This window comes from Meleagris gallopavo, chromosome 4, assembly GCF_905368555.1.
Source record: "Meleagris gallopavo chromosome 4, MGAL_WU_HG_1.1, whole genome shotgun sequence".
In the NCBI taxonomy this organism is placed as follows: Eukaryota; Metazoa; Chordata; class Aves; order Galliformes; family Phasianidae; genus Meleagris; species Meleagris gallopavo.
This window is the reverse complement of record NC_139407.1, coordinates 39,924,368-39,951,493: the sequence shown is the minus strand read 5'-3', so window position 1 is coordinate 39,951,493 and position 27,126 is coordinate 39,924,368. Positions and strand designations below refer to the sequence as shown.

At 40.8% G+C, this 27,126-nt stretch overlaps 1 protein-coding gene across 3 annotated transcripts; it reads right to left on the bottom strand.

The window, feature by feature from the left end:
• Positions 1-616: 616 nt before the first annotated feature.
• On the bottom strand, positions 617-22,742 carry DAPP1 (dual adaptor of phosphotyrosine and 3-phosphoinositides 1). 3 transcript variants are annotated; one of them, XM_085222962.1, is made up of 9 exons: positions 22,564-22,720; positions 13,406-13,528; positions 10,501-10,634; positions 6,881-7,011; positions 5,301-5,348; positions 5,008-5,070; positions 3,212-3,297; positions 2,636-2,723; positions 617-2,193 (listed from the first exon to the last, which is right to left on the bottom strand). In XM_085222962.1, the coding sequence occupies exons 1-9, from the start codon at positions 22,617-22,619 to the stop codon at positions 2,134-2,136; spliced, it is 789 nt and encodes a 262-aa protein (XP_085079088.1). In that variant the 5' UTR covers positions 22,620-22,720; the 3' UTR covers positions 617-2,133. The 3 variants fall into 3 exon arrangements, 2 of the variants coding, with proteins under 2 accessions (XP_085079088.1, XP_085079089.1); XM_085222963.1 differs by lacking the exon at positions 5,008-5,070 and having other exon boundaries at positions 22,564-22,721; XR_014883071.1 differs by lacking the exon at positions 617-2,193 and having other exon boundaries at positions 2,658-2,723; positions 3,212-5,070; positions 22,564-22,742.
• Between the last annotated feature and the right edge of the window lie 4,384 nt (positions 22,743-27,126).

The window sequence follows — 27,126 nt, the reverse complement described above, 5'->3', positions numbered from 1 at the left end:
GTCTCTGACATCACGCTTACACATTGCCCGTCTCTGTGCCAGGAGGGCTGGCAGTTCTTTGCTCAGAATCTCTCACAGATTAAAAATTGTCAGTCAACCCTTTCCCATTTAAACTGAGCTCCTAGCTCAAGCTTTCTGTAGCTGTAATCACAGAGACAGCTCTGGGTAACTGGGCCCCAAGGCATCTGTGTGGGTGCTTGTGGCAAAAATCATTCCCGTTCCATCCAGGGAGAATCTCTTGCTGTTGTTTCCTGCTCAACCCATCCGGTGCCCTTGCCCTAAATGCTTCCTCAGCCAACCAAGTGCTGATTTGCTGGCTTCTGTCTGTGGCATCACATACTGAGCTTGCTTCTGATGTTTTGTAACATGTGAAGAGGAAGGTTGCTTCAAGTGGTTGCACTTGGAGCTTCGCTCCCAAGCTGTTCGCACAGGAGAGCGATGGTACGGGAGAACATCAGATCTTTCTTCTCCTGACACCGCCTTTATTGTGTGCCAAGTCATCAGTGCTTTTTAACTAAGTTGGAGATGCAAGTTGTTATATTGACTTTAAAGGCAGAAAGAAGGACTAACTTATTTTGCAAAGCTTTAATGACGCAGTACAGAATTACAGAAGAGCTTTGGTAGTTTTATAATGACTTTTTATTCAGAAAACAGTGTATAAAAATATTTACAAATGTTTTGAATGTATAAGTTGAAATAAAATGCTATTCCTGTCCAAAGCTGGATTTTCCTTCTAGTATGTTCTTCTAGTATGTTTCTTCCCCTTTTTCTCTTCATCTTTCTCACAGTAAAGGCATCTACTGAACACTGAGCTGCTGCTGCACATTGTCCAGGGAAAAGGTTTGCATGCATGCAGCAGTTCATCAAAAATGTGACCATTACAGAGAGAGGGATCTCCCTGCTCACCCCACCTCTCCCAGAGGAGCAGGTCAGATGGGAGATCAGACCGGGCTGGCCTTGAGACCCTCCAGTGTTAAAACTTGCTTTCAAAACATAACACCTCTTTTTTTTCATTATAGCACCAAAACACAAGGCTTCTGCTTCTGAACTCTGGTGAGCCACAACACTTAGGTGTGCTTGAGTCTTCCAAAATGTATATGGAAATGTTCATCCATCATGTAGAAGATATACTCTTTCAAACACACAAACGCATATGTGTATGTTTTTAGTGTATATTGTGCTTTCCTGTTGCTCTTCTTGTTCAGTGCTTCATTCTTGAATGCAGTTGTGGATAAAACTTCTTGTTTTATAAACCAAGTTATCTGCTTGATAGGAAAAAAAAATACAAAATCCAGCTCATTTTCAAAGGGGTGCATATGGGGTCCAACTCAGTGCTGCTAAAATGTTGGTGGCTGCCACCAGCAAAGCCTTCTGCAGAGCTCTGTCATCCATCCTCAGGGTCCTGTAGCAGCACACACACGTGCTTAGAATTAGCTGCCTGTTTTTCATAGCCTGGGTTTGTAAACAAGCGTGCATTTCTGTCACTGCTTACCATATCCTGTACATGCCATTTAAAATAAATGTTCATTCAAAGCCATAACAGTGGTATAAATCTAAAATGGACAAAAATATGCTTGACCAGAACTATTACTCATTCATCACCTTCAAAAGAGTCTTGAAATACTAGGTTTAATTCTGCAGGTGTTAATGTAGATACTATTTACAAAAATGTAATTGGCTCTGTCATTCTTCTTTTGGCTTAGATCCCAACAGGCCACACAAAAGTAATATTTAATGTTTCCAGAAAGGCCTCATTTTAAATAACAGGCTGAGTGTTACAGTCTGTGCTGCTAACAGTAGCTGTGATGGAGCGTGCAGTAAGTTCTCAAGATGGCTCTGGATAACCACAGAAGTTTTGAAGTGACTACTTCTGTGATTAGTTAATGGGTGCCCGAATGACTGAGCCTTGAAGACATAAACCACACACATCAAACTGACGCTGTGATTTTGCAATGGTCTCCACACACGACTCAGCAGCCTGAAAGCAGTCAGTCAGCTGTACAGATCCTCTGTATGCAGAGCTGGATGCAAATCTCTGCGTGTGGGCAAGTAATGGAGACGTGGAACTGTCTTCCTGTGGTCAGATGCCTTCCCTGTGGTTGAGAGGCAATTCCTGTCCATGGAGTAGAAGGATTAGGGGTGCAACTGGGAACTGGAGGCACTGCGCTGCTCCACTTGTTTCCGTATTTGTGACTAGAACAGAGAAACAACCCGTTATCATTTGTCTACCTGCATGTGGATGTGGGTGAGTAAAACCAAGCTAAATACTGATTTTCTTAAGGAAGTAACGTTTTTAAGTCTTCCTGTTTCCTTCAGGACCAACATGTGCAATCTGTGCTGTTCAATACTGTTCACCATCTAGAGGGCAATGACTTTAATGATGTTAATTGCTTCTTCATAACAAGCCTATATATCAAAAAGTACATCCCAAAAGTAGTATAGCAGGCTGGCAGGCTCATATATTTCATGAAAACTCCATATTCCAGCCTAGTTGCCTGGAAGCCAGAGCAGCACTCTCTCCATGCAGATAATGACACCTGGAGCATTGGTGTGCTCTAGCACTGGGAGTTTATCATGGCAGTACCACAGTACTGCTGCACAAGGCATGCTGCCATAACAACACACACCATCTTACCAGTTTCCATCGCAGTATTTTAATCCACTCATCTGCTTCTATTCCAGTTTTTGCACACAGGTAGTATGTTCTTAGTGGGAACACTAAGCTGTAAATAAACAATTAGAGCTGTTTCTTAAGTTGCTAGAGCAAGCAGTAGTTCCTCCTAAAACTGAAGCCAACTGGTTTGCACCACCACTGGCAGAGCGCAGGGCAGCATGTACAGGAAAGGTTGACCGGCAGCATTTACAGTCTATGGCTCAGGGACATGTTCCTAGGGATCCCACTGGGACCCAAGTGCCAGCTGGGTCACCTCAATAAGTACCATATGCCTCAATAATGATTATATGCCTTTTCAGGATCAGAAAAAGAAGTGCCCGCAAAATATGGGCCTGCCCTCTTTCTCCCCATCATGAAATAAAACCTTCTGCCTGCGGTAGTCTGGCAAAGCGACGCAGCACTGACAGAGGCTATCATCAGATTTGTTAAGATCAGGGCTGGCTTCAGAATATAGGGAGCTTTCAAAAGCACCCAGTGATTCCATTTGAAACCCCTGGCTACTCTGATCTCCCCAGCACAGTGTAGAATGCAACTTACCAGAAACAGTTGACTCTTTCTTGAGAATAGTCAAACTGCACTGCTGAGCATTCAGTTAAGTCAAGTGCCCGAATTGGTTCTGTGGCCTTTAAAATAAAATAATTTCATAATGGGAACATGTGAAAATGAAATATAAGGCTACTTTTGTCCATCTCCAGTGCATATGACCTTTATGGGTGCTCTGGGTCTCTCTGAGTACAGGCATGAAAGCTACAAGCATTGTGAACCTAAATCAGCTAAACAACATCAGCGCTGAAGTGGGATGAATTGAGCCTAATATAAGAGACAGTACAGTAGGTTCAGATCTGGACAAACTACTGCAGGAAGTCAGAGCTAGACACAGACTGCTAAGGGTTTGGGTCATTCATTATAATACAACTAGTATCCAGCTAAGGCTCACAGAGACAAGGAGATAGTTACACATCTTATCAGTTCTAACCAGCTGTTGGAGATTTAATTAATTCCTAAAAGCTTTAAAAGGTTGAAGCTGAGTAAGGAAGAAGGCAAAAGGAGAGCTGAAGTAATGTGTGTGTGGCTCTCTAGGGGATAGGCCCAGAAGTATCTGGGAGCAGGTATGTACTCCCTTAGGAGTTTCATTCTGTCCAGGTGTGAGAGTCCTTTTGATTTATTTTTCTCGTGTTGAGCACCTTAGAAGAGGTGGCTGAAATGAAAGAGCTGCTTGCTCTATCTGAACATCCTCACCAATTCTTGTGATCCTTTATGACTCATATGGATGTTTTCTCACCTTTCCTTACATCTTTCTCTGTTTCAATAGCTGATATTTGTGCACTATGTTATGAGAAAGCTGCACGTGCTGAGATGAGCTAATAAGTGCCAGCCTAGAGCTAGCAGTGAACTGTACAGCAACAACAGAAACATCAATGGCTGCTGGAACTGTGTGGGAGAAGTCTGCACTTCTGACCAAGCTGTGTTCTTGCCTGGTAAGTCACAAAGGCAATTCAGACACTTGAGTGCTGCCCTTAGAAATGTTACATTGGAAGTTTAATTCCAGGTGGCTTTAACTGAAATGAGCACTAATGGCAAACCCTGTAAGTACTACAGAGCTGTTTATAGATGGGAATGTTTGGGTTGAGAGGGCAGGTGTATGCTGTGGTGTTAAAATCTGCAAGATGCTTGAAAGAGACTTGAGCAGTGGCCAATGGTTTGACTGCACTTGTGCAGGAACTTGCCGTGGAGGTACTATAAGGGTGGAGGGACTCTAAAGGTATTTCTTACTCCATTTAAGTTAAAAATGGAACACAACTGTAACGACAAACTTTTTCCCAGGTGCAAGAGGTCTGTCTTTGTGCTAGGCAGATTGATAAGAAAGAATTTCCTTTAATTGCAGTTGTTTGTGTAAACTACACAACCACTTGAACTAAAAGGATGAAATCAAGGAATGCAAAATACACTTCTAGTACTTGCAGAAATACGTCAGTAGTACTGTTCTCTGTCTGTTAAAGTTACCGCTGAAAGCTGTGATGGTAGCTTGAAATCCACCAAACAAAGAAACAAAAAATGCATTGTAAAGAGCAATTCTGACCTGTAGGTAAGACTCAGGTGGAGCACAGCAGATGGTTTCTAGCTACAATACTTATCGACTTACTCATCAAGGTAATCAGCAAAACTCTGACTTTAAAAGTCCTTCTGAAAATATGATACCTGAAAGTCCTTCTGACAGTTTGGGAAGCTGTAACTTGGTAAACAGCGATACGTATGCAAGAAGCCAGAAGTAGGAGGATGTTGTGGCTGCCCCTGTACAGGTTTAGAGAATAGAACTGGTGCTTGCTACTTACTGTCTGGTCTTTGAAATACTTAAGTTCATTCCTATGCAGTGTAAACCACCTTGTCTTCCAGTTCTGAAAGATCGAGAATGGATGGTAATTGTCTTGTGAGAATTTAATGTAGCACTTCTTAGGAAAGAAAAACCTTTATATATGTTGACTTGCTCTGCTTTACAGTTGTGCTTTGCTGTTGTTTAGAAGACAAATTATTCCTCCCCACAGGGAAATCCAGGCCAAGCTCAGCATTCTCCTTAGCTTCGGTGGGCAGTTACAGGGTAAAAGCAAGGAATAAGAGGTTTTCTTACCTTGACGATTTTGCCTTGTTTTATCAAATATCCTTCTTTAGTACCAAGCTGTGAAGTAATAAGAAAAAGAACTGGGGTTAGAGAATCAGCTCAGTTTCCGTTTCCCACATCCCCTTCTGCCTGTAACCATAGATGGAAGAGCAATCTGTTCTCAGGCAGCTTCCTGTAACCACTTGCTCTTGTCCTTGTTGTTGAGTGCCCTGCTCCTTACCACTTAGATAAACACCAACTTTTGCTGACTCCAGAGACAAACTCTTCCACCACGCCTCTCTATTCAATCTTCTGGCCTGCCATCTTGTCAACTAAATGAAGTAAAATATGCGCAATTATGGTTGATCTTTATTTAGTGAAGCTGGTTGTCTGCCTCTACATGCTATAGACAGAAGTACCTGGAGTTTGTCAGTGAATTACTGCCATTACTGGAGGGGGGCGTGGGGTGGAGGATGGAAAGCCTTTTATTGGCTGCATAGGAAAGTTAAGTTCCTTTAGAGGTTTAAGTGGAAATCAGCTGTGAATGGTTGGATGTGGGATACAAAGTGTTTCTTGTATGGACTTTGTTAGCGTGTATTAATGTAACTCTTCCTCTTTAACTTCAAAAAGTTAGTAAGTTATTAGAATACTCTCCTCTGTGTTCTGAGCCATACTGTTCTGACAAACCACCTGTCTCACTTAAATAGGAGTTAGGGATTTAAAGTCTCTAATTACTGTCCAAGTGAGTCACAGATATCAGAACAGATGGCTCAAATGGATATGAAGATGTTCTCTTGTTTCTCACACCAGGAAGCCATAGCTTCTAACATGACACTGCTTTTTACTAGGGCTGAGGGGCTCTTCTCTCTATTTTGGGTGCAAGTCTGTGTTAGAATATAGCAAGCCATCTTTCTGCTTTAAGATGAGATGATTAAAAGGCAGTAAGTCTAAATAAGAAAATGCTAAAAACAACAACAAAAAATCAAATGTAATGTGACTACCAGAATACAGATACACTTAGTCAGTTGTAGCACACTCAGTTTGGGGTTTCCCTTTCCAAACGTGTCCCTATCTGTCTCTGAATATTTTTGAATATACTTTTTTTTTTAAAAAAGATCAATTTTTAACTGATGTTGGGATTCACAGGTGCTATCTCCTCCATTCCAGCCTGTACACTGCTAAAAGCTTGCCAAAACAAGGGCTTGCTGTGCAACCTGACATAGGTGTTGTTGCATACAGTCTGACCAGTGCTGTCAGAAAAGTATAATACTTCTCAATCTGGCCTTTAGAATTTGTTTTCTAATTCCTGATAAGACTGCATGTTAAAGGGAAGGTAACACAGGAGATATAAAACCCTTTATATATACTTTGCTTGATGGTCAGACTCACCTTGGCCTGCTGTAGACAGCACTGGCAGTCTCAGAGGCAACAGCTCTGAAAGGCTCTATTTGTCTGTTTCTAGCAAGTCTGCTTTGCCTTACTTGGTGAAGACTACTTGTATTTCAGAACACATACAGTGATGAATTATCAGCATTACTCCATAGCTCACTCTAGCAATCACATTAAACTCAAGCCAACTCAAACACCTTTCTTGCCAGAGAGCAACTTACTGAGGGAGCATTTGGAACAAGATCATTTTCTGTCCTTCCTGTCTGCATTGCTGTGTGAACTCGGACAGACTCATAAATAGATGGCTCCTCCACTTCATGTGGATAGGGATGCTTCAATACAATTAAGGTTCCTGCAGAGAAAAAGAGCAGGAGTGAGTAATATGTCAAGACAGTCTTAGAAAGTAATTGGAAGTAGCTGCTTGCTTGTAGAATGAGTTAGTTTCACAGAATCACAGAATGGCCCAGGTTGGAAGGGACCTCAAGGGTCATGAATCTCAAACTCCCCCCCTCACCACAGGCAGGGCCACCAACTTCCACATTTAATACTAGATCAGGCTGCCCAGGGCCCCATCCAATCTGGCCTTGAACACCTCCAGGGATGGGGCATCCACAACCTCTCTGGGCAGCCTGTTCCAGCACCTCACCACTCTCAAAGTAAAAAAACTTCCCCCTGACGTCCAATCTAAATCTTCCCTCCTTCAACTTAAAACAATTTTCCTTTCTCCTGCTGTTATCTACCCTTTCGAAAAGTTGACTCCTCTCCTGCTTATAGACTCCTAAAAATTGTAAAGTTGTAAGAGCTAATAACTTCCCTAAGATCTCAGTAATACTGCCTGTACAAAGGCTGCATTAACAACAGTGAATCTAATACATATTCCTCATAGAGAAGATCTCCCCAAAACAGGAATGGCTATACCTTCTAATACCATTTTTAAAAACATCACAGCATACTAAATGCTGCTACGTTAGTATTTTATGTTGGTATTGTTAGCTGACAAGCAGAAGGAGTGCAAGAGGTGTTAAAGACTTGAATTTGAAATTTGCAGGTGATTTGAGTAACTTAAGTATGAAATGAAGTCTTAATCATATTTTGTAATAAGAAGGACAACAAAGGGAAATGAAAGCATGATTTTTTTTTTTTAAATTAACCAACTGATACCTGTTAACAGAGGCACATGGGTATATGTACCTATGTTCAGCTTGCAATAGGTCAAAAATGAAAACTGGTTTAATTCTCTCTGATCTTGCAGGGAAAAAAATGCTTTAGCATCAGTAAGAAAATAGAGACGCACCCTATCACCAGTCTACAAAACTACTCTTCATCTGTTGCACAGACTGTGTTATTGTACATACATTGTAGGCAAAGATCCATGCTGCAAAACTGGCTGGACTAGTTCAACATCTTATACTGTATGTGCTTTCTATTAAGCTCTCCATGCCTTTTTTTCTCCATAAAAGATACTTGTACAGAATCATTTTGCAACGATATAACAATAGTAACAGATTCTTGCTGTTTGTGCATGTATCTATTTCTAAGAAGAAACTTACTAACCACATGTTAGCAAGGCTTTTGTTTTTTTTCTTCTGAGTAACAAGTCAAAGCTTTTGTATGTTTTGAAAATAACTTGAGGAGAATGGATAAACAAAGCAAATGGTTAACAACAGCATTCTGACCTTTCACTTTGAATAAAGACTGAAACACAGAAACACAACACCAAATTGTTTTAAGATTGTTAGTGAACAGATTCAGGTTGCAATGTTTTATTTCTTGGACTGACAGTCTCAGTTTCCTTTTAATTATCTGTAGTTCAGGAGGAAGTGCATGCAGAAAAGAATGTTAGTCAGTGTAGCAATCTGGAGTAGCAAACAAAGCTGTAGTAAAACGAGGTTTGTGGGCCTGGAAGCACAATCCTGCAGCTGTCCCAGTACAAAAGAACTGCTGTGCTCCAGTTAAAAGTTTAAGAGCTGATCAAAGAGCCTGGTGTATGTCTTCAGATACACAATTAGCTGCAGTGAGACTAAAGGTGGATGGAAGATAGTAAAAATTCTTACATATTCTACCTCACTGTTACTGTCTTATCAAATCCTGTCTATTAGAAAGGTGGGGATGAAAAGTATTCGTGTTATCTTGCTTTGCTCTCATTCCTGACCTCAGTCTTTCTCTATAAAATTGTTTGTAAGGATAACAATGGTTAAGAAAAACTGGTCCAACTACCTTCTGCTCATGCCTGAGCCAAAGCTGATTTGTACAGTGAAAGCTTCCTTTCACTGAAAGGAAGTGTGGCCTAAGAAATAATTCTGCTGGCTCTTTGGCAAGCCTGCTGTATGTCTCTGTGTTGTACTGGTCATCAGCCATGATGACTGACTGGGTGAGAATGGGCTCTAATGAGCTCCTGCTCCCTTCTTAGCATACATCAGTTATCACCCCACAGTGTGTTGTCATTCTCTTCCTCTCTACTGTTATGCATAACAAGTGAAGGTAGAGGAATTCTTGATGTGATCTTCAAATGCCCTTTTCCTGCTATGTAGTATGTCCAACTTAAATACCTTAGAGGTTCCATAGAGCTAGCAGAATCCAGTTAGGAGCTTTAAAGTGGCAAGTGAGCCCTTCATTCAGCAGTATTGATCCTGTCCATAGAGATTGTGTGACACCCAAGCCTCATTTACTAGTGTCTGTAATGCATGCAGTGACAGAATGGGGAAGTATAGCCTCGTCATCTGGCATCTCTGCAGAGTTAGGCCTGCAGGTGCATGGCTGATTTTGCAGGAAGCATTTCTTATTGGTGCAAAGAGTACAAATACAAACTGTTCTAAGCATACTTAAAAACAACTTAAGAGAATGCTCTGAAAGACACAAGCACAATATTGAGTGTAGCACTGCATTATATTTGTAAAATATTTATAAAGCAACCTTCAAATTGAATGCTGCTGATCCATTGTGTTAGAAGAGCGCTGGTGCTTATTTACTGTGTGACGTATCCCAGCTATTGCATTGACAACCAGCATTTAGCTGGTCACTTTCACACTACTGGTCATTATGTATGATTTATTTGTATACACTTTTTCCATGGGATACTACAATTTTTGGCACTAATTTGTATTGACTTATTGTCAGCTCTCACCCTTGAAGCTAAATGTAAAACTGGCACTTCTGTGCTAATGCACATCTACTTGTTGGGGGGTCCCAGTCTGATAGTGTCGTGTTCAAGTCACTTGTAGGAATAGAGTTTAACTTTTTGACACTTAACTCAGGTAGCATGCTGGCTGCTCATGAAACCCGTGCTTTTCTTTCTTTTCTTTTTTTTTTTTTTTAAAGCAACACAAATCCATGTGATGGTGGGATGGGATCAGCAGGCTGACCTGCTGTAAACAGAGAAAGAGATAACACAGGGCATGTTTCCTACAGGAAAGTGTAGGATATCACTTGCTTGATTGAAGGAGAGTAGAGCAAAATTTTCAGGTCCTTTTTCCTCCTATTCTTTTAGGAAGATTTTAATTTTATACATGAATATGTATTTTTCTCACCAGGTAAACATTCTGCTTTGGTTTTGTCCTTGATAAGAAGGTTCTGCTCCATCCATTACATGCATGTTTTCAAGAGCTTCCTTGGTTCTCAGAGAGAAAGCATTCTATGTCCCTAGCTAGCAAAAACTCAGGCTGCGTGTACTTTGTCTACAGCATACTTGAAAGTGTTTTTGAAGAGGGATATCTTAAATACCTTGGGGATTTCTGAAGAGGAACACTTTAACAACATTTCTACCCTATAACACACCAAAAATGCCTTTTACTCAGATCTGTATGAAGTGTGACTACAAGCATGTTTGTGAAAATTTACTTACCTGTTTCACTTCCAATTAAAGGTTGATTTGCAAAATGCATGACTAATTCCTTCAAGCTGGAAAATTCATTAAATCCAAATTTGAGTGAGGTTCCTGTATACTCAACGTGAAAATGTTTCACAGAATCCTTTCCCCTGCAACAGAAAAGGAAAACTTGTAGAGGACTTGTAAAGGACATTTGGCATGTAAAATCCTTAAACAGTAGCTTCTACTACAGGAAATCTAGCACAAAATCAGTCTTAGCAGTAATACAGTTGCTTTACTGTCCCTCAGTCTTAGTCAATACATCTGAGAATCAGATTCATTAAGAAAACACAATTGCTGCTTTACAGATGACGGTAGCAAAAGCCACAAAAGATCAAGATAGTCAATCTTGTCACAAATCAATAAGAAGACTTATAAACAAGATCTTTAGGTTTCTGTCTAAGCAGGTTGATGATCATCTTTTACCCAGCTTCAGTTCTGATGGCTTGCCTCTACTATTTGAAGTACTTGCTTTACTTTTCAGGTGTCATCGCAGTCTCATTCTCTGCTTTGTTTGAACAATGAAGGCTTTACAATTTGCCTGTGCTGTCTCTGTCCTCAGGGTTGCACTGTGTTGGGTGCTGTCAAACAAGAGTCAGGGTCCTCTTACTGTCAGAGAAGTAACATAATTTGTTTATGCAAGCTGGTGATATTTAGAGAAGTGTGCAAGGCTTCACTTCCTGGAAGGGTACTTATTTTTATTCAGAAGTCAGTGAAGCGCTTAGAGCAAGCATCTTTTCTGTGAAAAAGTGACTTCTGTTAACATTACTAGCATCCAGAGAGGTCCAGAGAGAAGTCTGGCTCAGAAAAAATGCATGTAGCAAAAATACTAACAAATTTTGTTGAGAAAGGGGGTTTACAATGTTTTTTCTAATGTTTATTGACACTTCTACAGGAGCTTATAATTTCAAACTGGTGTTTCTCGTTGAACAATAGTTAGAACATGGCACTGTAGAACGTGCCTAATCATCTCTCCTGTGCTTTGCCCTACCATCAGCTCAGACACAAGCCTGACTCTCTGGCTAACAAATAGCTGCTGCAATGGTTTGTTGCAATTACAGGGTCTTCACCTTTTCATTTAATTTCACAGGAAATACAATGTTGCAATTAGAGCAATTTCTACTCTATTTCCTTTTTCAAGTTGGCTAATACAGCTGGGAGATAGGGTTTCAGGCAGTGTGTGATCTCTCTCCTTGTCATCTTACAGCAATCGGTTAAAACACCAAGGGCTATCTCTTACAAATGACGATGACTGGTGAAGTTTCTTGAGAGGTAAAAAGGGAAGTAAAGGAATTTTAGGAGATAAGAAAATGAAAGCTATAATTTCTAAAATGGCTCTTCCTGCAAGACATCAGAATGAAACTGAATTACTTACTCCAAAATGAAATTTTAATATAAAAAATCTAAAGAGCAAATTATACTTACAGCAGAAAATAAATAAATGAAACATCTTAAAATAAAAATTAGTATTTCTAGGGAGCTGTGCCACCATGAAAGCAGTGTAACAGAGTAAGAGACCAACCTCCAGACTCAGGTCTGGAATACTCCACATGCAGTGATGCAGCGAGCAACTCTTGATCCTTACTACAAGAGCTGAATAGCAGATTGGAATTGGCCCAAGTAGATTTCTCTAGGTATCATAAGACTAGAACTTGTTAAAATGGCAAATATATTTTCATTAACGCTTCAGCTTTCATCTCCTATTAGAACAACTTCCCACCTACAAGGGTTGTGAATAACCAGCATCACTGTGTATATCCAAGTACTTTTAGTTTAAAAAGTTACTGTGATTCATAGAATCATAGAATGAGTTGAAAAAGACCACAATGACCATCTAGTTTCAACCCCCCTGCTATGTGCAGCGTCGCCAACCAACCAGACCAGGCTGCCCAGAGCCACATCCAGCTTGGCCTTGACTGCCTCCAGGGATGGGGCATCCACAAACTCCTTGGGCAAGGATTCACCAGAGCTGCAGTTCAGAGTCCCAATATGAGGCAGAAATGAGCATGAATGCAATAGCTTGAACATTCACTAGAGACTTAATATATCATATAGTTGCCAAAAGTTATGGATGTATTTAAAGCTGGTTACCTCAAGGGTGCTGACATGCAGCAACTACTTTGTGTGTCTAATGCATGTCTCTCTCATTTTGCCTGCCAAAAAATATTGTGGCTTCTCTGCTTCTTGGCTTTTTAAGGATTCCTTCAATATGATTCAGTAGTGAATTACCCAGGGTAGGCTAAGTGTGCTTTGTACTGGCTGTGTCCTGAACTGACGTAAATTGCTGAAATTCTGATGATTTCAACAGCCTTATTTCTGTAACTGGGGAAATACTAATACTACCTGAATCAGTAGTACACTATTGGTTACAAATCAAGTCTTAGCCCAGACTGGAGGAGTAAAACTATCCAGCAAATCACTGGATTATCTGGATGACAGTTTCACAGATCCAGAAACTGTAAAGTTACAATCAATTAACTGTTAAATTTACTTTCTATTTATGACTATTTCTTCATTGTAAACATTTTTGACATCTATCAGGCATTTAAGCTCTCATTACTGTCATGCAGATTTTTACCATACAGACAGAATATCTATACCAATTCACAAAATGACATTTTTCCCAATAATATTAGTTTGTATTTTGGAAAAAAAGACAGCCCTTTCCAAATTCAGTGCATATTTTATTCTAAAGTCACTCAACAGGACTAGATCATGAGGAATGTATTTTCCAATAGTTCGGGTCCCAGAATGAAATCTGAAGGTATTATCAGTATATGAGATGCAAACATACATGGAAGTTAAGTGAAAAGTCTTTAAAGTACCAGCTGTGTAGCATCAGATAGGTACCGTAAGATAGATGCTTCTGTTCATACCCTACCTTACAGAGAGGGAATACAAATCTTCTCTTTCGTTACTCTTCCTCAAGAGATAGCTTCCATCCTTCCCATTGGAAAGAAGCAGGGCTTCTGCTGCATGTCGAGTAAGGTTATAATGATACCACCTGGGAAGACACAAGGGGTTTAAAGCATCATTCACTCTGTTCGTAGCTGACAGTTTCTGCTGAGTTTTGGAGCTGAGTCAGAGAAAGAAGCAGAACTGGAACGAACTCTGCTACAACTGAGTTATTCTTCTAACAGGCAAATACAGGTTGCAAAGAACTGTGCCCCTTTCAGCAGCCTCCTTTTGACAAGCTTACAAAATGATCTTTGTTGTAACTATGAAATTATGCTCTTCCAATTTACAAAGAGCTGACTGTGTAAGTACCAAGAAATTACCCAGATGTTCTCTAATAAGGTGAAAGCAGTTCTGGGGGTATGCAGGACCCTTTGTCTAATTTCAGAATCTCTACTTCCTGATAAATCTATACACTTTAGTACATTTCCTCTTTTGGGGCAAACAGGGAGCGTTTGGGTATAAAAACAGAAAAATATCTCCTCCCAGTCTCTAATTCCCTCAACTCAGTTCATCAGCATTGCTAATAACTGCAATTAAGCTGATTTGCCTAAACTGATGCTTTCATATGAAGCGTAACCTTTTTGGAAGAAGGAATGAAGGGGAGGATAAGAAGGTAAACCAGCAGAATCTGAAGTGAGAATTTGGGAACCTTGCCATTGCTGTCACTCAGCTGCATATGACCTGAGCAATGCAACAAAGCACTGAACACTTGCTTCATTTAACTTCAATGAGAATTCACTTCATACATTTTTATGTATGAAAAATTCCATGAGGAATCCACATGGAATGTTCTGGGGAAAATTAAAAAATAAATAAATAAATAAAAAATGTGATGAAGACTACACAATGCTTCTTACAGCCTTGTTTCTATCCAGACTGACTTGGAACAGAAACATCTTATTTCTTTCAATAGAGAAGGATCTCATTAGAACCACTCTTGAAACTGGTCACAGAAAAAGGGATGTGGCTGTAGAAAGCTAAAGCCCTAATTCTCTAAAAGAGGTTGTAGGCAAATATTAACAATGACTACCAGAAACTCTGGTGTGTGTACGAATAGAGAAGGAGAGAATGCAGTACCTCTACTACCCTTCCCCTCATCCATATGGGAGCGGTGCTGCTTCCCTATCCCCTTTCTCTAAAACTATGTGCCTGTAACTGTGGGGGCAAACTCATTATTATTTCAGCTCTTGAAATATAGATTAACTGACAGCAGACATTGGATCACAGTGCTTTCTGGTGTTCATATTGCAACAGTGTTCAAACTGAAATGATGTGTAACTATACACTCTTTTTTTTTCCTTTTCTGTTCATTAGAACCTGCCACTTATCTTGGCATCTCTCACAAATGTTTATCTCTGAATTTAGATGGCTGCCTATCTGAAAGGCCAGCTGGCTTTATGAGAGATTTCAGACTGTTTCCACTCTGTGGAAGACAAGAACCATGTGAAACTCAATACAGGCGGAGTATGGCTGCTTTGGCTCTGGAACGTGCTATGTGGACCATCTACACAGTAGAATAAAATAATAAGTATTTAAAGATCAAACTGTCATCCTCAGAAACACCTGTCAGCCAAAATCTGCTTTAGGATTAACTGCCCAAGTAAGTAACAGTCAAAGGTCAGATCTGTTCTGATGCGATGAGGATCGTATTGGCATGCAGGGTAGGCAGGCTCTACAGCTGAGAAGACAACATTGTGTTTTGAGTGCAATCTCATCATGCGTTTTCTCTTACTGCTGTGACAAAGAAACATTCAGTAAATCTGTGAGTGGTCATCTTCATAAAGAAGGTCACTTATAAGTGTGCTATTATTTTATTTCCAAGAAGTCTTCTATGAAGAATTTAAACTAGAAGTCGGTCAGGTTTATAAAATGGACTGTTTACATGTGCTCTCTTACTTGCAAGAGTGATTTAATGACATTCTACCATTGCAGGAAGGAGAAAGTCATACCACCTACCCGGAAAAATAACGTTGGCTTAAAGTAAATATTTAAATCTGCTGAAAAAGTTGCATTGCTCCTCTGCAATACGCTATTGCAGACAAAAATCCCTCGGATATTACTATGGTCATCTTTCTCAGCTTTAAAAAGTGAACATGAAGCAATAACACAGCTCCCAGCGTCAAAGTAGCTATCTTACTCATGGCTATTTTTTCCCTCATCTATTGTTACAGATGGCTGGATTAGTAACAACTCTCAGGTTACTTTATTGTGCTAAGAAAATGGACATTCAAAATTTGTTCCGACCATATGGAAATGGGTACAATTTAAAAATTGCATTGAAAAGTAATCATTTGCACACAGACTACCAGGGAAGTAAATACACCCCCATGAAAATGTTTAAACATCCTTCTGTTCTCCTAATCAACCTGTCTGATGACAAAGGTAAAAGCAAATAACGCTAAAAATTAACCTAAAGCCCTGTAGTTAATACTACTACATGTGCTTCCATTGAATTTAAGTATTTGTTGGGAGATTGGGGCAGGAGGAGAAATCCTTCAAATTTTCTTATTAAAAAAAAAAGCAAGAAAGAAAGTCATGTTAACCTGGTAAATCAGTGTCTGATACCAACAGAACTTCTAAGACAGCTGGCTGAAGGTCAGTCTTTGCAGGTATCAAAGTAGGGAGACATGGCTCGTTATAAGGGGCAGTCGCCCTCTGCTTGAGTTTTGTTCTGAATGATGCTTGGCGGAGGAAAACAGGTAGAAAATGCATTGTAACTCTCTTGTCTATCTACTTAAAACAAGAAATTAGTTGTATTTAAAAGTTTTTACAAACATCCAGCTGTTTGAGGCCAGCAGGAAGCTCCACTCCCAAAAGCTGAATTGTCTTGTCAGCTCTTCATTTTTAAATCACAGTCCACGTGTGGTAAAATGGGCTCTCTCCAAATATCCTTCAAAAAGTCATTTCTATTTGATTCAACTTACAGAACTTTATCTACTACAAAAATTCCAGGAATATGTTCCATACTCCGATACTTGTCAGACTGAAAGTTACCAGGAGTGAAGAAATTGGGGATGCTGATACAGAAACCTCTCTATGAAGAAATAAAATGGGAAAGAGGGAGAAGACCTCTCCTTTCTCTGAGCCACTTCTGCTGGCTGCCCTTGGCTTTGCATATCCTCTCGAACTCATACGCATCTGGAAGGTTTTTTCCAGTTACTTCATTTCTCTGATCAAAAGTCCTGTGTGCACCACTCCTTGTTTTAGTTTCCTTGTTGTCAGTTTGACAAATGATTTCAGACTGGGTATACAATTGCTGCCAGAGTCATGTGTCAATTCTTGTTCCTTTAACTTTGTCCAAAATTATGTTAATCTCACTATCCTATGCTCAAAAGCACTTTTTTTTTTTTTTTTAATCACTGTGTGCTGCTGAAGAACCATACTATTCCTACTGCTTTTCAGAGTGGAAGCATCTTCCACGCCTATGGACAGCACGTCTAAAGGCAAGCCTGTCACACTACTGGGATTAGCTTTGCTTCTCTTTGGAAAGTATCACATTTCCAGAAATCAGACTACTTTTCAGATTAGATCATATCAGTGACAATGTAGGAAGGGCTTCACTGTCAAGATGAGGAAGAATAAGAAAAAAGACGGTACCCCAGAGAATCAAGACATCCCAGTGCAGTCCTAAGTATTTGCCCACCTAGGCACCAGTGTGACTCCCACTACGGGGAAACTGGTGGCCACAGCACGAGCTATATCAGTATCACTGCAGCTATGACACTCACTGCAACCCCAGAAAAGGGTGTGCTGACATGACAACCTCTTTTTTTTTTTAAGATCTGTACAGCTAACGTACTAACTAGAGCTCTCTATGTGGTGGTGGTAATCAGAAACACACTGTAGCAGTGTTTTTAGTGGGGAATTTCCTCTTCAGATAAGAACACCCTCTTCAAAATGTTCGTTTATTCTTTAATAACTAAATATATCAAAGAAAAAGTTACAGAAGTTTCATTCCAATGTCACCTACAGATCAGTTTTTGTGCATGGTATCTGCCTTTTTCAGTAAAGCTGTTGGCAAAGCAACTGTCCCGGGAGGTGTTCAGGAAGTATTCAGATGTTGTATTGAGGGATATAGTTTAGTGGGAAATACAGGCCATAGGTGGACAGTTGGACTGGATGATTTTGGAGGTCTTTTCCAATCTTGGTGATTCTATGAACTGTATAGACATTTCCTCTAAAACACTTATTTTCAGCCCCTGTAAATAGGGGCTGGTGAATGACACTACAGCCAGCATCAGGAAGGTTAACTTTTTAACGGTGTTAGAGTATACAAGAAACACAAACACTCATCTATGGCTGACCTACAGGTAAGCGTTGAGGGACTTGGCTGACCCTCTTCTCGGTCATTTCTGTATGCAAACCGCTGAACACCCAGTGGAAGCACTCGCTTTTCCTCATCATAAGAACTAAAGATATCTAACAGCAGTAGTACGCACAGCAAGAAGTTTTGATTGCCATTTGTTTTTCATGTCTGAAGCAATGCTTAACTGATGCATGCCTCGCTATCAGATAAGAGCAGTAGGCAGATGTTTGGCTTATTTTCTGTGTCTTTATCTGATTATGCTCTTAAGTAGTTATAACCTGGATGGAGTTAGACACTCTGTATGTTTGGTTCACTCTTGTAAAAGTCAGGTGATTTCACAGTTCCTTCTCAGAATCGGGAAGGAGATTCTCGGTGTTCAGCTGGGTTATCCTGTGGATAGCATTGTGGCTGTCTAGGCTGCAGGTGCCAAGCAGAAATACAGTAAAATACGTCACTTCTCATTTACCTCTAAAAGGGAACAAAGATCTTCATTAAGTTCTTCAGCAAGTGGAGGTGATCTAAAAGTGTTCTCAATAGGACTTCAATCCTATGTTATTCAGAACAGCTATTTAATCTCTTTTTTTCTTTGATGGTGGTAGATATTGGCAGGTTTTGCACATTTTAAGGTATAAAAATTACCTTCTATTATAGCAAGTTGAATTTCCTTACAAAATTATATACCATATATATATTCTTAAAGAAGTATTCCCATTCTTAGTTTAAGGATTAGCATACTGTACTGCTTGATTTATCTCATTTGACTGTACATGATGCTCTTCATGTGCCTTTACTCAAAAAATGACTCTATATAATGGCCTCACTGGCTTTCCAAGTCTATGCATGCTAAATCTCAGAAATTCCAAGATCAAATGTGTCAAATTTGTTCTTTTTTTTTTTTTCCCCTAGAAATATTACCTATCATCTTAAAATTGGAAGGGATCTTTTTACGTCACATCACTACAAATGATGATTTGTCAATGTTTTTAATGGTACATAAGTCGATATACATCGCACTGAGTGACATGGTTTAGTGGGCATGGTGGTGATGGGTTGACAGTTGGACTAGATGGTTAGTGGTCTTTTCCAACCTTAACGATTCTAGGTTCAAGAAATCTAGGAAAGGGTGAGAATGCCAAGAAGAGTTATAGGTGGCAGGCAACCTAAAATGTGTTTATTAGAGAACTTTTCCATGTGTCACACTGAAACTTAATGTGACACACCTAATCACACACCCATGTGAAGTACTTGGTTGGACTGACTTCTCAGCATGTCATAGGAACAATAATTAAAAAATAGAAATACGAGGAAGTGACTTCAATGCATCCAACCTTTACATTCATGTCTTCTATTCGCAGGCTGTTTCTACTTCAGCTTCTGCTTTTCACTTCTATTTTTTCTCTCCACTCTCTCAACTGACTTGGTTCTGATTTTTACCCACTTCTTTTGCCAACTTTCTAACTGTTTTAATTTTGCTCTTGTTTACATTAGAGATACAGATAAAAAAAAGAAATCTTCTGACTACTTGTCCTGTCCTGCTCATATCAGTTCCTCAACCCAGAACTAAAATGTATCATAATCTGATTTAGGCCTGTGATATAATTTATTTTCTTACTAAAGCTAAGTACGAAGAGTACTGTTCAGTCAAACAAATACCACCTGTCACACAGTACTGTCAAACCTGGAGCAGGAGAAGCATAAAAGCTGCGCTACAATAGATGAGAAAGAACAGTGAAATTATGAAGAGAAGAATGCTACAAAAACTTTTCCTCTTCCCCCCCTTCTTTTCATTCCTGAAAGACAGAAAATACACTAGTATCACCAAAGCCATGTTGAGACTGAAGGTATGTTACCAAACCAGACTGTAATTACTTAGATGCCCAGACAGTCCACATTCTCATCTCTTGCACAAATATAAGAAATACAAAGAGGAATACTCCGAACTCAGATTATATGCGATCAGCTACGCGAGGTTCACAATGCAATATAAAATATTTTAGCAATAAATGCAACTGGAAAAAAAGCTGACTCCAGTCATCCATGCAGACGTCATAAGGAGAATCACGTCAGTTTCTTTTTCCTTTAAACCAGTATACGTGTCTCTTGAAAAGCTTCAAAGCTCCCTTTTAGTGTTCATACACTTAGGGAAGAAATTAATGAGGTGATGTGTTTTTTAACAACAAATGTTCTGATTCCGATCTTCTTTTCGGTGGTGGTTCCACCTATAAACACCTTGACAATGATGCTGACAGTATTCTGGATTTCCGTTTTGAGCTTGACTAACTGACCACTAAACCTCTCAAATTGTCTAGAGGGCTCCAAATAAACAAGCCACCATCTTCCCTCAGACTGACCGACCGAATGAAACAGTTTAAAACAAGGAAGAAAAAAAAAAGCCAACTCCATTACACTTGCTCTCTTTTGCTTTAATGGAAAGGCCCCAAAAGTTCATGTTTATAAATACTGAGGCTCTTGAGAGCAGTGATATAACTTGATAAACAGCTGTAGATTTGCCTAGGTCTCTAAGTGACTACGGTTATTCCTGAAGATAACTTGGATTGTTAATTTTTTTCATTGATTAGTTTTTTGTGATGGATGGTATACTCCTGGCAGGGACAAAATAAGATGGGGATTTGAATATATCAACTTTATCTTCTCTTTCCTGCCTTGCGCTCAACAATGTAGTAATTACAACATTATTACAGTAGCATTAATTTAGACAAACCCAGCAAATACCAGATCCTCCAAGCCTAGCAGAGTGTCAGATGAGTATGCAGTACAAAACCTATCTGCATGGCTGTCAACTTTCAATTCTGATCACAGCTGATCTGGTAAACTGAGGTTATTCTGTCACCTGTATCTTTCCCCTTAAAATGCTTCCCATATCACACTTCTTCAACCTCTTCCAACTTCTTTGAATTTTGCACAGCAAAGCAGAAGGTTTAAAATAACCCACTCCAGTTTGCCCCAAAAGATATATGAATGTCAAAGCTGCTCCCTGTCTGAATGAATCCTTTCTCTGTTGGTCTTTACTATGGCAATAATATATATTCCTCACTGGAACCAGGACTCAGTTGTGCTAGATAGATACTATGTTGGTTCTAAGGGAGCCCATTGCTGTTATAGCACCAGGAACTAACTTTAAGGGGAAAAAAAAATTGAATCTTAATGTCTGGGGAGCGAAAAAGTACTTACATTGATATCTTTTAGACCGTGTTAGGTTTGTGAGATTTTTTTTTCCTCTTTAAAAAAAAAAAAAAAAAAGGAAATGAAAAATGAAAATAAAAGTCAACTTTATACTAGAAAAAAAGGCTTTATTTAGTCATCCAAAGGGAGTCCTTGCTTGGAATTGCTTATTCAGTTTTAGTTCATTTAATTCAATGCACTGCATTAAGGGGATGGTTGGTACTTTGTAGTAGGGTGAAAACTTTATATTTTCCCCTGAAGTAGAAATAAAATAAATAAGCTTCAGTTTAAAGATGGATCTGGGTAGCTTTTTCACAGAGTTGTCTTTTCTTCCTTGTACCATACTGGGCTGCAGTCCTAAGGGTTCATCTATTAGGATGAACTTTGAAACAAGCAAAGCGATCTGTGAGCATAGGTTGCTGGTTTAGATCAACTCAAGCCATATAGACTAAATGAATAGAAGTTTAGCAATTTGGAACCCCATTTTCCACAGAAGCTGCAAGTCAAGTTTTTCTGTATTTTTGTTTTTCATGAGAGTAATCTTACAGCTATGTAGGGAATGCAAACAATGCACACTCTGGCTACCATTACGAAAGTGACTTTACCTCATTCAATATGTTAGATGCTTCAGTAACAGCCACTTCATTAACAGGTGCTTCCAAATAAGGAAAATGATTAGCTGTGTAGCAATTTCAACTTTGCAGTCCAAGCTCTTCAGTAAGTGAAGATCTTTGCTACCACAGACCCTTTCCTCCCTGGCTGTGCAGTGCTGCTCCCCACACTCCTTCCCCTCTGTGGCAATGCTGTCTGTGGAAAAAATTCCTGCTAGCCTTCTTGGTGTGGAAAGCAAAACCAGCTGGAGCTGGCAGGTGGGCAAGCCATATCACCTGGCCAGTGGTGAGAAGGGAGCAGGACCTGTGGCAACTCGCGGCCTTCCTTTTGCTGCTGGACTTTGTTTTGGAGCGACGGTGGCATCTGGCAGGGGCCAGCATTCCTGCAGCTGAAGCACAGGTGCACAGAGCAGCCCTGTGCCCCCTGGGGTGTGGTGCTGGGTGACCAGGCTGCCTGCTAGGGCCGAGGGCACCCTGAGAAAGCGGTCCAGCTCTGGAGGTGCTCCCTCGGATGTTGGATGAACAGGTGGCAAATGCCCCCCAGAATTCCTTCCCTGGTCCCACGCAGGGAGAACAGCACAAAACACAAGGTCTCCCTGATAGAGGGATATCTGTCACATTTTGAAGTAGCCATAACCTCCTGGTTATGTTTGAAGCACCTGCCTGCGCTCTTGATTTTTCTAATTGTTGATACATCACACTCACACGTCGTCTGCCAGCATCCTCGGCATCCCGCCCCGCCGCAGGACCGGGCGCTGAGCTGCGCCCTGAGCGGCGCTCGCTAGAACACGCCGCCGTTCGTTTACCCCCGGGCGTTCCGACCGAAGCCAGAACTAAGCGCCAGCTGCCCCGCGCCGCACCCCGCGGCCGCCATTTTGCGCGGGGATGCCCGCGACCCTCAGCCGCCCCCCGGCGCGGGTCGGGGAGAAGAGGGCTGCCATCTCGCGTGCGGACCCCCACGCCGCCGCCGCCGCCGCTTACCCCAGCGCCCGCAGCTCCTCGTCCAGATGGGCGCTCGGCTCCCGGCGCTGGGTCATCGTCCCGCCGGGTGACAGCGGCTGCCCGCGGCCGCCTCCGCGGGGCGCTGGTAAGTGCACGGGCGGTGCCTCTGGGCGGATGCCGGCCCCTCAGCGGCCGCCTCGCCTCAGGGCGGCCTGCGCGGGGCGGGGGCAGCTCGGTGCGGGCTGTCCTACCGCGCTGCCAGTGGTTCGCGCTCGCTTTCCTGAGCTCTTTCACGCTCGTAGCTGCGTGGTTGGTAATAACTGTGGCGATTGCCATTCTTCTCCACGTAAATTTTAGAGAGATCCTGCCGACTACTTAGAAACAGCAGTAGGAAAGTTGTATGGAAGTTTGCCAAAAACATCGTGTGTAACCGGGAATGAAGTGTTGTTAGATGATGGATGAGCTCCGTGGATAAGTGTCTCACTGTTAGCTGCTGCCTGTCCTTCCAAAGGATTATAAGATGTGCTGTGTGCCAGAGGTTCTCTGTGTTCCCTAATGCTTCGTGGTAGTAATTATTGTAGCTCTGTCAAATTCTTATTTTCATTAAACTTCTTTGGAGGAAAAAAAAAAAAAAAAAAAGGCCATCTTGGGGAATTAAGGGGAGGTACAGTGCTATGTATTTTCCAGTCCCAGTACAGTTTTCACTGCATACCCAGCACTGAAAATAAGTTGTTTCTAGAAGATCTGATATTCAAAGAGGTCAGAAGTGTGAATTATTTTCTCATAAATAGTCATTTGAACTAAGGTTAGTTTGGAACAGGCTCAGTAAAAGCCTCCTGCTCCTGATGCTCTCAGTGAATTGGCTTTACAAGAGCTTTTCTAGCCTCCTGAATGGGCAAAGCTTCATGGATTTTCTGTATCTCAGATCAGCCTATCCTGCTGTTGGAGTTCAATCTAATCATGGCTGCAGAATGCTCTTCTCCTTTGCTTGACCATTCATATTGTCAGTGAAGCATTCAGCTATAGACGACTTCATAAATCAACTTTTTCTTTCCTTACTCGCTCTGCCTGCATTTTTCCCTTCCTCCATCTCTTACTGAAGCCTGTGTGATCTGATATTCTTTCTGGTAATTTGATCTTGAAATCTATGACTTTCAGTTCAATAGAAGCTTTTGATGTCTCCATGGTTTGCTTATATTTTTTTTTGTTCTTATGTTCTGAAAGCTGCTTGCTTTATTTTCAGCAGTGCTTCTGCTGAGTCCACTTCAGGTTATCTTGGTTGCCCGTGTTACTAAGAGAGGTGGAAAATGAAAAAGGCAAAAAAGAGATGGCATAAATTTGAAGAGTGATGAGCCACAACTAAATTTTAGCAAGTTCTAATTATATCACAAATTATCTTAGAATTTCAGTAGTGAAGACCAGAAGGTATTTTCCAGACCTCCTGCATATTTTGTGCATTCGTGGCTGCGGTGGGAGAGGGTTCCCCTCTCGGTGCAGATGCTTCCTCTTACATTACATCTGGGAATGCAACATTTCCTCTTTGCTTACAGAAAGAAATGAAAGTAGAAACTGAACTGTTATGCAGCATGGATCTGCCTTCTATTTAATCGGATCCATGTAGGTTTGGTTTTTCTTACATGCTTTAGCCACAAGGCAGGAAGGCTACACATTGCCAGCTCAAGTTTCACAAAAGCCAGCAGGCACTGTTGTCAGGGTGTAGGTCTCTTCCCAAGCACAAAAGCATTGCATTTGTGTTGGCTTTGGGCGCTGTGCAAAGCAGACCTGTAGGTAGCAGCAGTGCTCCAACGCTTGCTGTACACCCCAGAAAGGAACAGCAGAACAAAGTGTCTGAAAATTAGTGTAGAGTTTTATTTTCTGCCTCTTCACACCTTTCAGTGATTATAAAGCAAAAAGTGTGATATAATGCAAGAACAATGCTTTGAAGTCTTTTGGAACTGGCTGTCTTCTTATAGGTGAAAAAGAAAGAGGGAAAGCAAAAAACTATCATTTTAATTTCAGGTCATAATTAAACAGAAAGAAAACTATGGCCAGCAAAATCGGAAGGGGAAAGCCAATAATGATATTTCTATTTATATATTAATTCCTTGTCTTCTGTGTCACTCTAGGCTATTACAGAATTCCATCATTACATGCAAACTTTAAACTTCACTGACACTTCCCATTGCAGCTGCCAGATCTGACAGACTGCCAGGTGCTTACTGTTAGGATAAGGCATTTTGGGAAGACATGCCTGTGTTTGGGCAGAAATTGCTGGATCTCTGGGTGAGATTGAATCACCTGGGTCCTGCAGGCCATCAGATCCTGGTTTCACAATGATTCTTCCAGGTTTTCAAGTTTTTGCAGAGCAACTGCCTAAATAATTTCAATTTATTCAGAATTTAGGCTAGTAAGTCATCATCATCTATTCAGATAAGTGTAATTCCGTGCTTGGGCTCCAAGACATATTAATGTAATAAAAAAGTATTTGGCTAAGGGAGTTGAGCTACTAATAAAGTTGATTAAGAGGCATGAGTGCTGCAGAAGTGCAATGAAATAACTCCAGATACTTTATGGAACTTGGCAGGAAAAAAAAGAAAATTCTAATTTTTTTCCATATACTCTTTCACCTCACCTAGTAATAATCTGAGCAGACAGCTTTGAGCTACCCAAAAAAATGCTAAAGGAAAATCCATTACAGGAACTGTGTGGAAATCCATCCAGTGTGTTCACACACAGCATGCGCACCAATACCTTCTGCAATTAACTTGGTTGTTCTTAGTTTGGAGTGCTTATTGAAAACAAGTCATACTGTTTGCTTTGCTGGGAGACGCTTGATGCACTGAGTATCAACATAGTAAAGAGTTTCCTTCACAGAGTTTGAGATGCCTGAGTTACATTTATTTAATGCATTTCCAATTTCAACACATTTACAAGTGATGCCAACTAACCCGACATTGTCTGTGATATGTTCAGAGACAGGAAGGGCAGAATAGAGGGGAGAAAAAGGATGAGAAGTTGCCAAGGTTCTTAGGGAAAATGAGATTGAGAAGAATTCAGAGATCACTGTAGCCCTGTCAGGATCAGGGCTTGTTCTCCAGAACAGGGTGAGAACAACATCCACCCAGGTATAACAGATGATTCCAGCAGCCATGTCCTCCCTCATTTCTGCATTTTTTTCCCTCCAAGCTAGAGTGGACATAGCCATGCCATCTGCACATATGCTCATAGGCAATCCCAGAGATGTTCTGTTAGTAATACATCTTTTTAAGTCTCTTAGTTCTGCTCTTAATTAAAACCAAAACTAAACAACCTCACATTCACCAGCCTCTTGAAGATGTGACATCTGGGACCACCCGCAGTGAGCATTTCTAACCTCTACATGATCTGTTCTAGGAAATTCAGCTACCCTTTTAGAGGAAAGTAAGGAAGGATATTTTTCCGATCCGTGAACTTAAACAGGGACATGGAGATCAGTGAAGGAAGTTTCCCCTGACGCTTGCTTTTTTTTTTTCCTGGTCTTTGCTTGCTGTGTCAATACCAAGAGCAGGAGCACGTATATTTTGAGATGATAGTGGGAGATTAAATGCCGCTAGCTGAACAGCTGTGTTGTTGCACGTGGTTCAGTTTCCACAGATTTAATAGCATAGATAATGACGTGAAGTCTGCATGTTCCCAGTTTTAATTCTACAAGGAAAACCTTCTAGGAACTTTCTCAGTACACTGTTTGGTGCACATGCACCAGTGCTAGAATCCTTCAACATGTTTTTCAGGTCTCCTCAGAAATGGCCGAAGTTTCTTTAAAGCTTCCCGTGTGAAAGCAGTGTTGTTCTCTCTAAGCAGGACTGTCTTACAGCTTTAAAGTCTGGGTTCAGATAGCATAAAAATGTGTGTCTACACTATCAAACTTGATAGCCTGATCCCTTTGTGCAGCTAGAAACGAATACGGGGATACACTTATTTGAAATGCTGAGAGCTGAGTAGAAAGGAGCTCAAATAAAATTGTGCTACATCAATAGCATTTGAATGTTGTATAATTTTGCCTATTGGGGGATCTGAATAAGTAGATTACCGAGAATCTGGGCCCTTACTTTCTAAGGGTAATGATTGTAATTGTAATGCCTTTTGCTTGCAGGGGAAACAAGGGTTAATTTGCTGCTCACATCTGTGTAATAGACACCCAGAAGGCATCTTGCTGGAGTTATGGATGCCAGGCATTTTCCACAGCCTTGTCAAAAGCTCAGTTCATTGCCAGTTGCTAATTTAAAGCTGCATATGCCCCATGGCAGGACACTTATTTTCTTCTAGAAAGGGTAAAAACCTAATCTTAGAAAGGATGCAGATGCTTTATGATTAGTATTTCATGGCCCCTATTCAGTTTAGCTGGTTTTCAATGCACTGCAAATCCTGAGTACCGATTGCTTCTTCTGTTACCAGCAAATGGCATGAATGACCATTTACACGCCATCGGCAGTTTCATCTTCCACTTCATGTTGAGGCATTTCAGCTACTCTAAAAACCAACACTTTGTCACATTAGCACCCAGGGGCTGGGTTATAAATAGAGATCCTCTTGAGAGCCCAGCCTTACCTGAGGCCCTCTCCA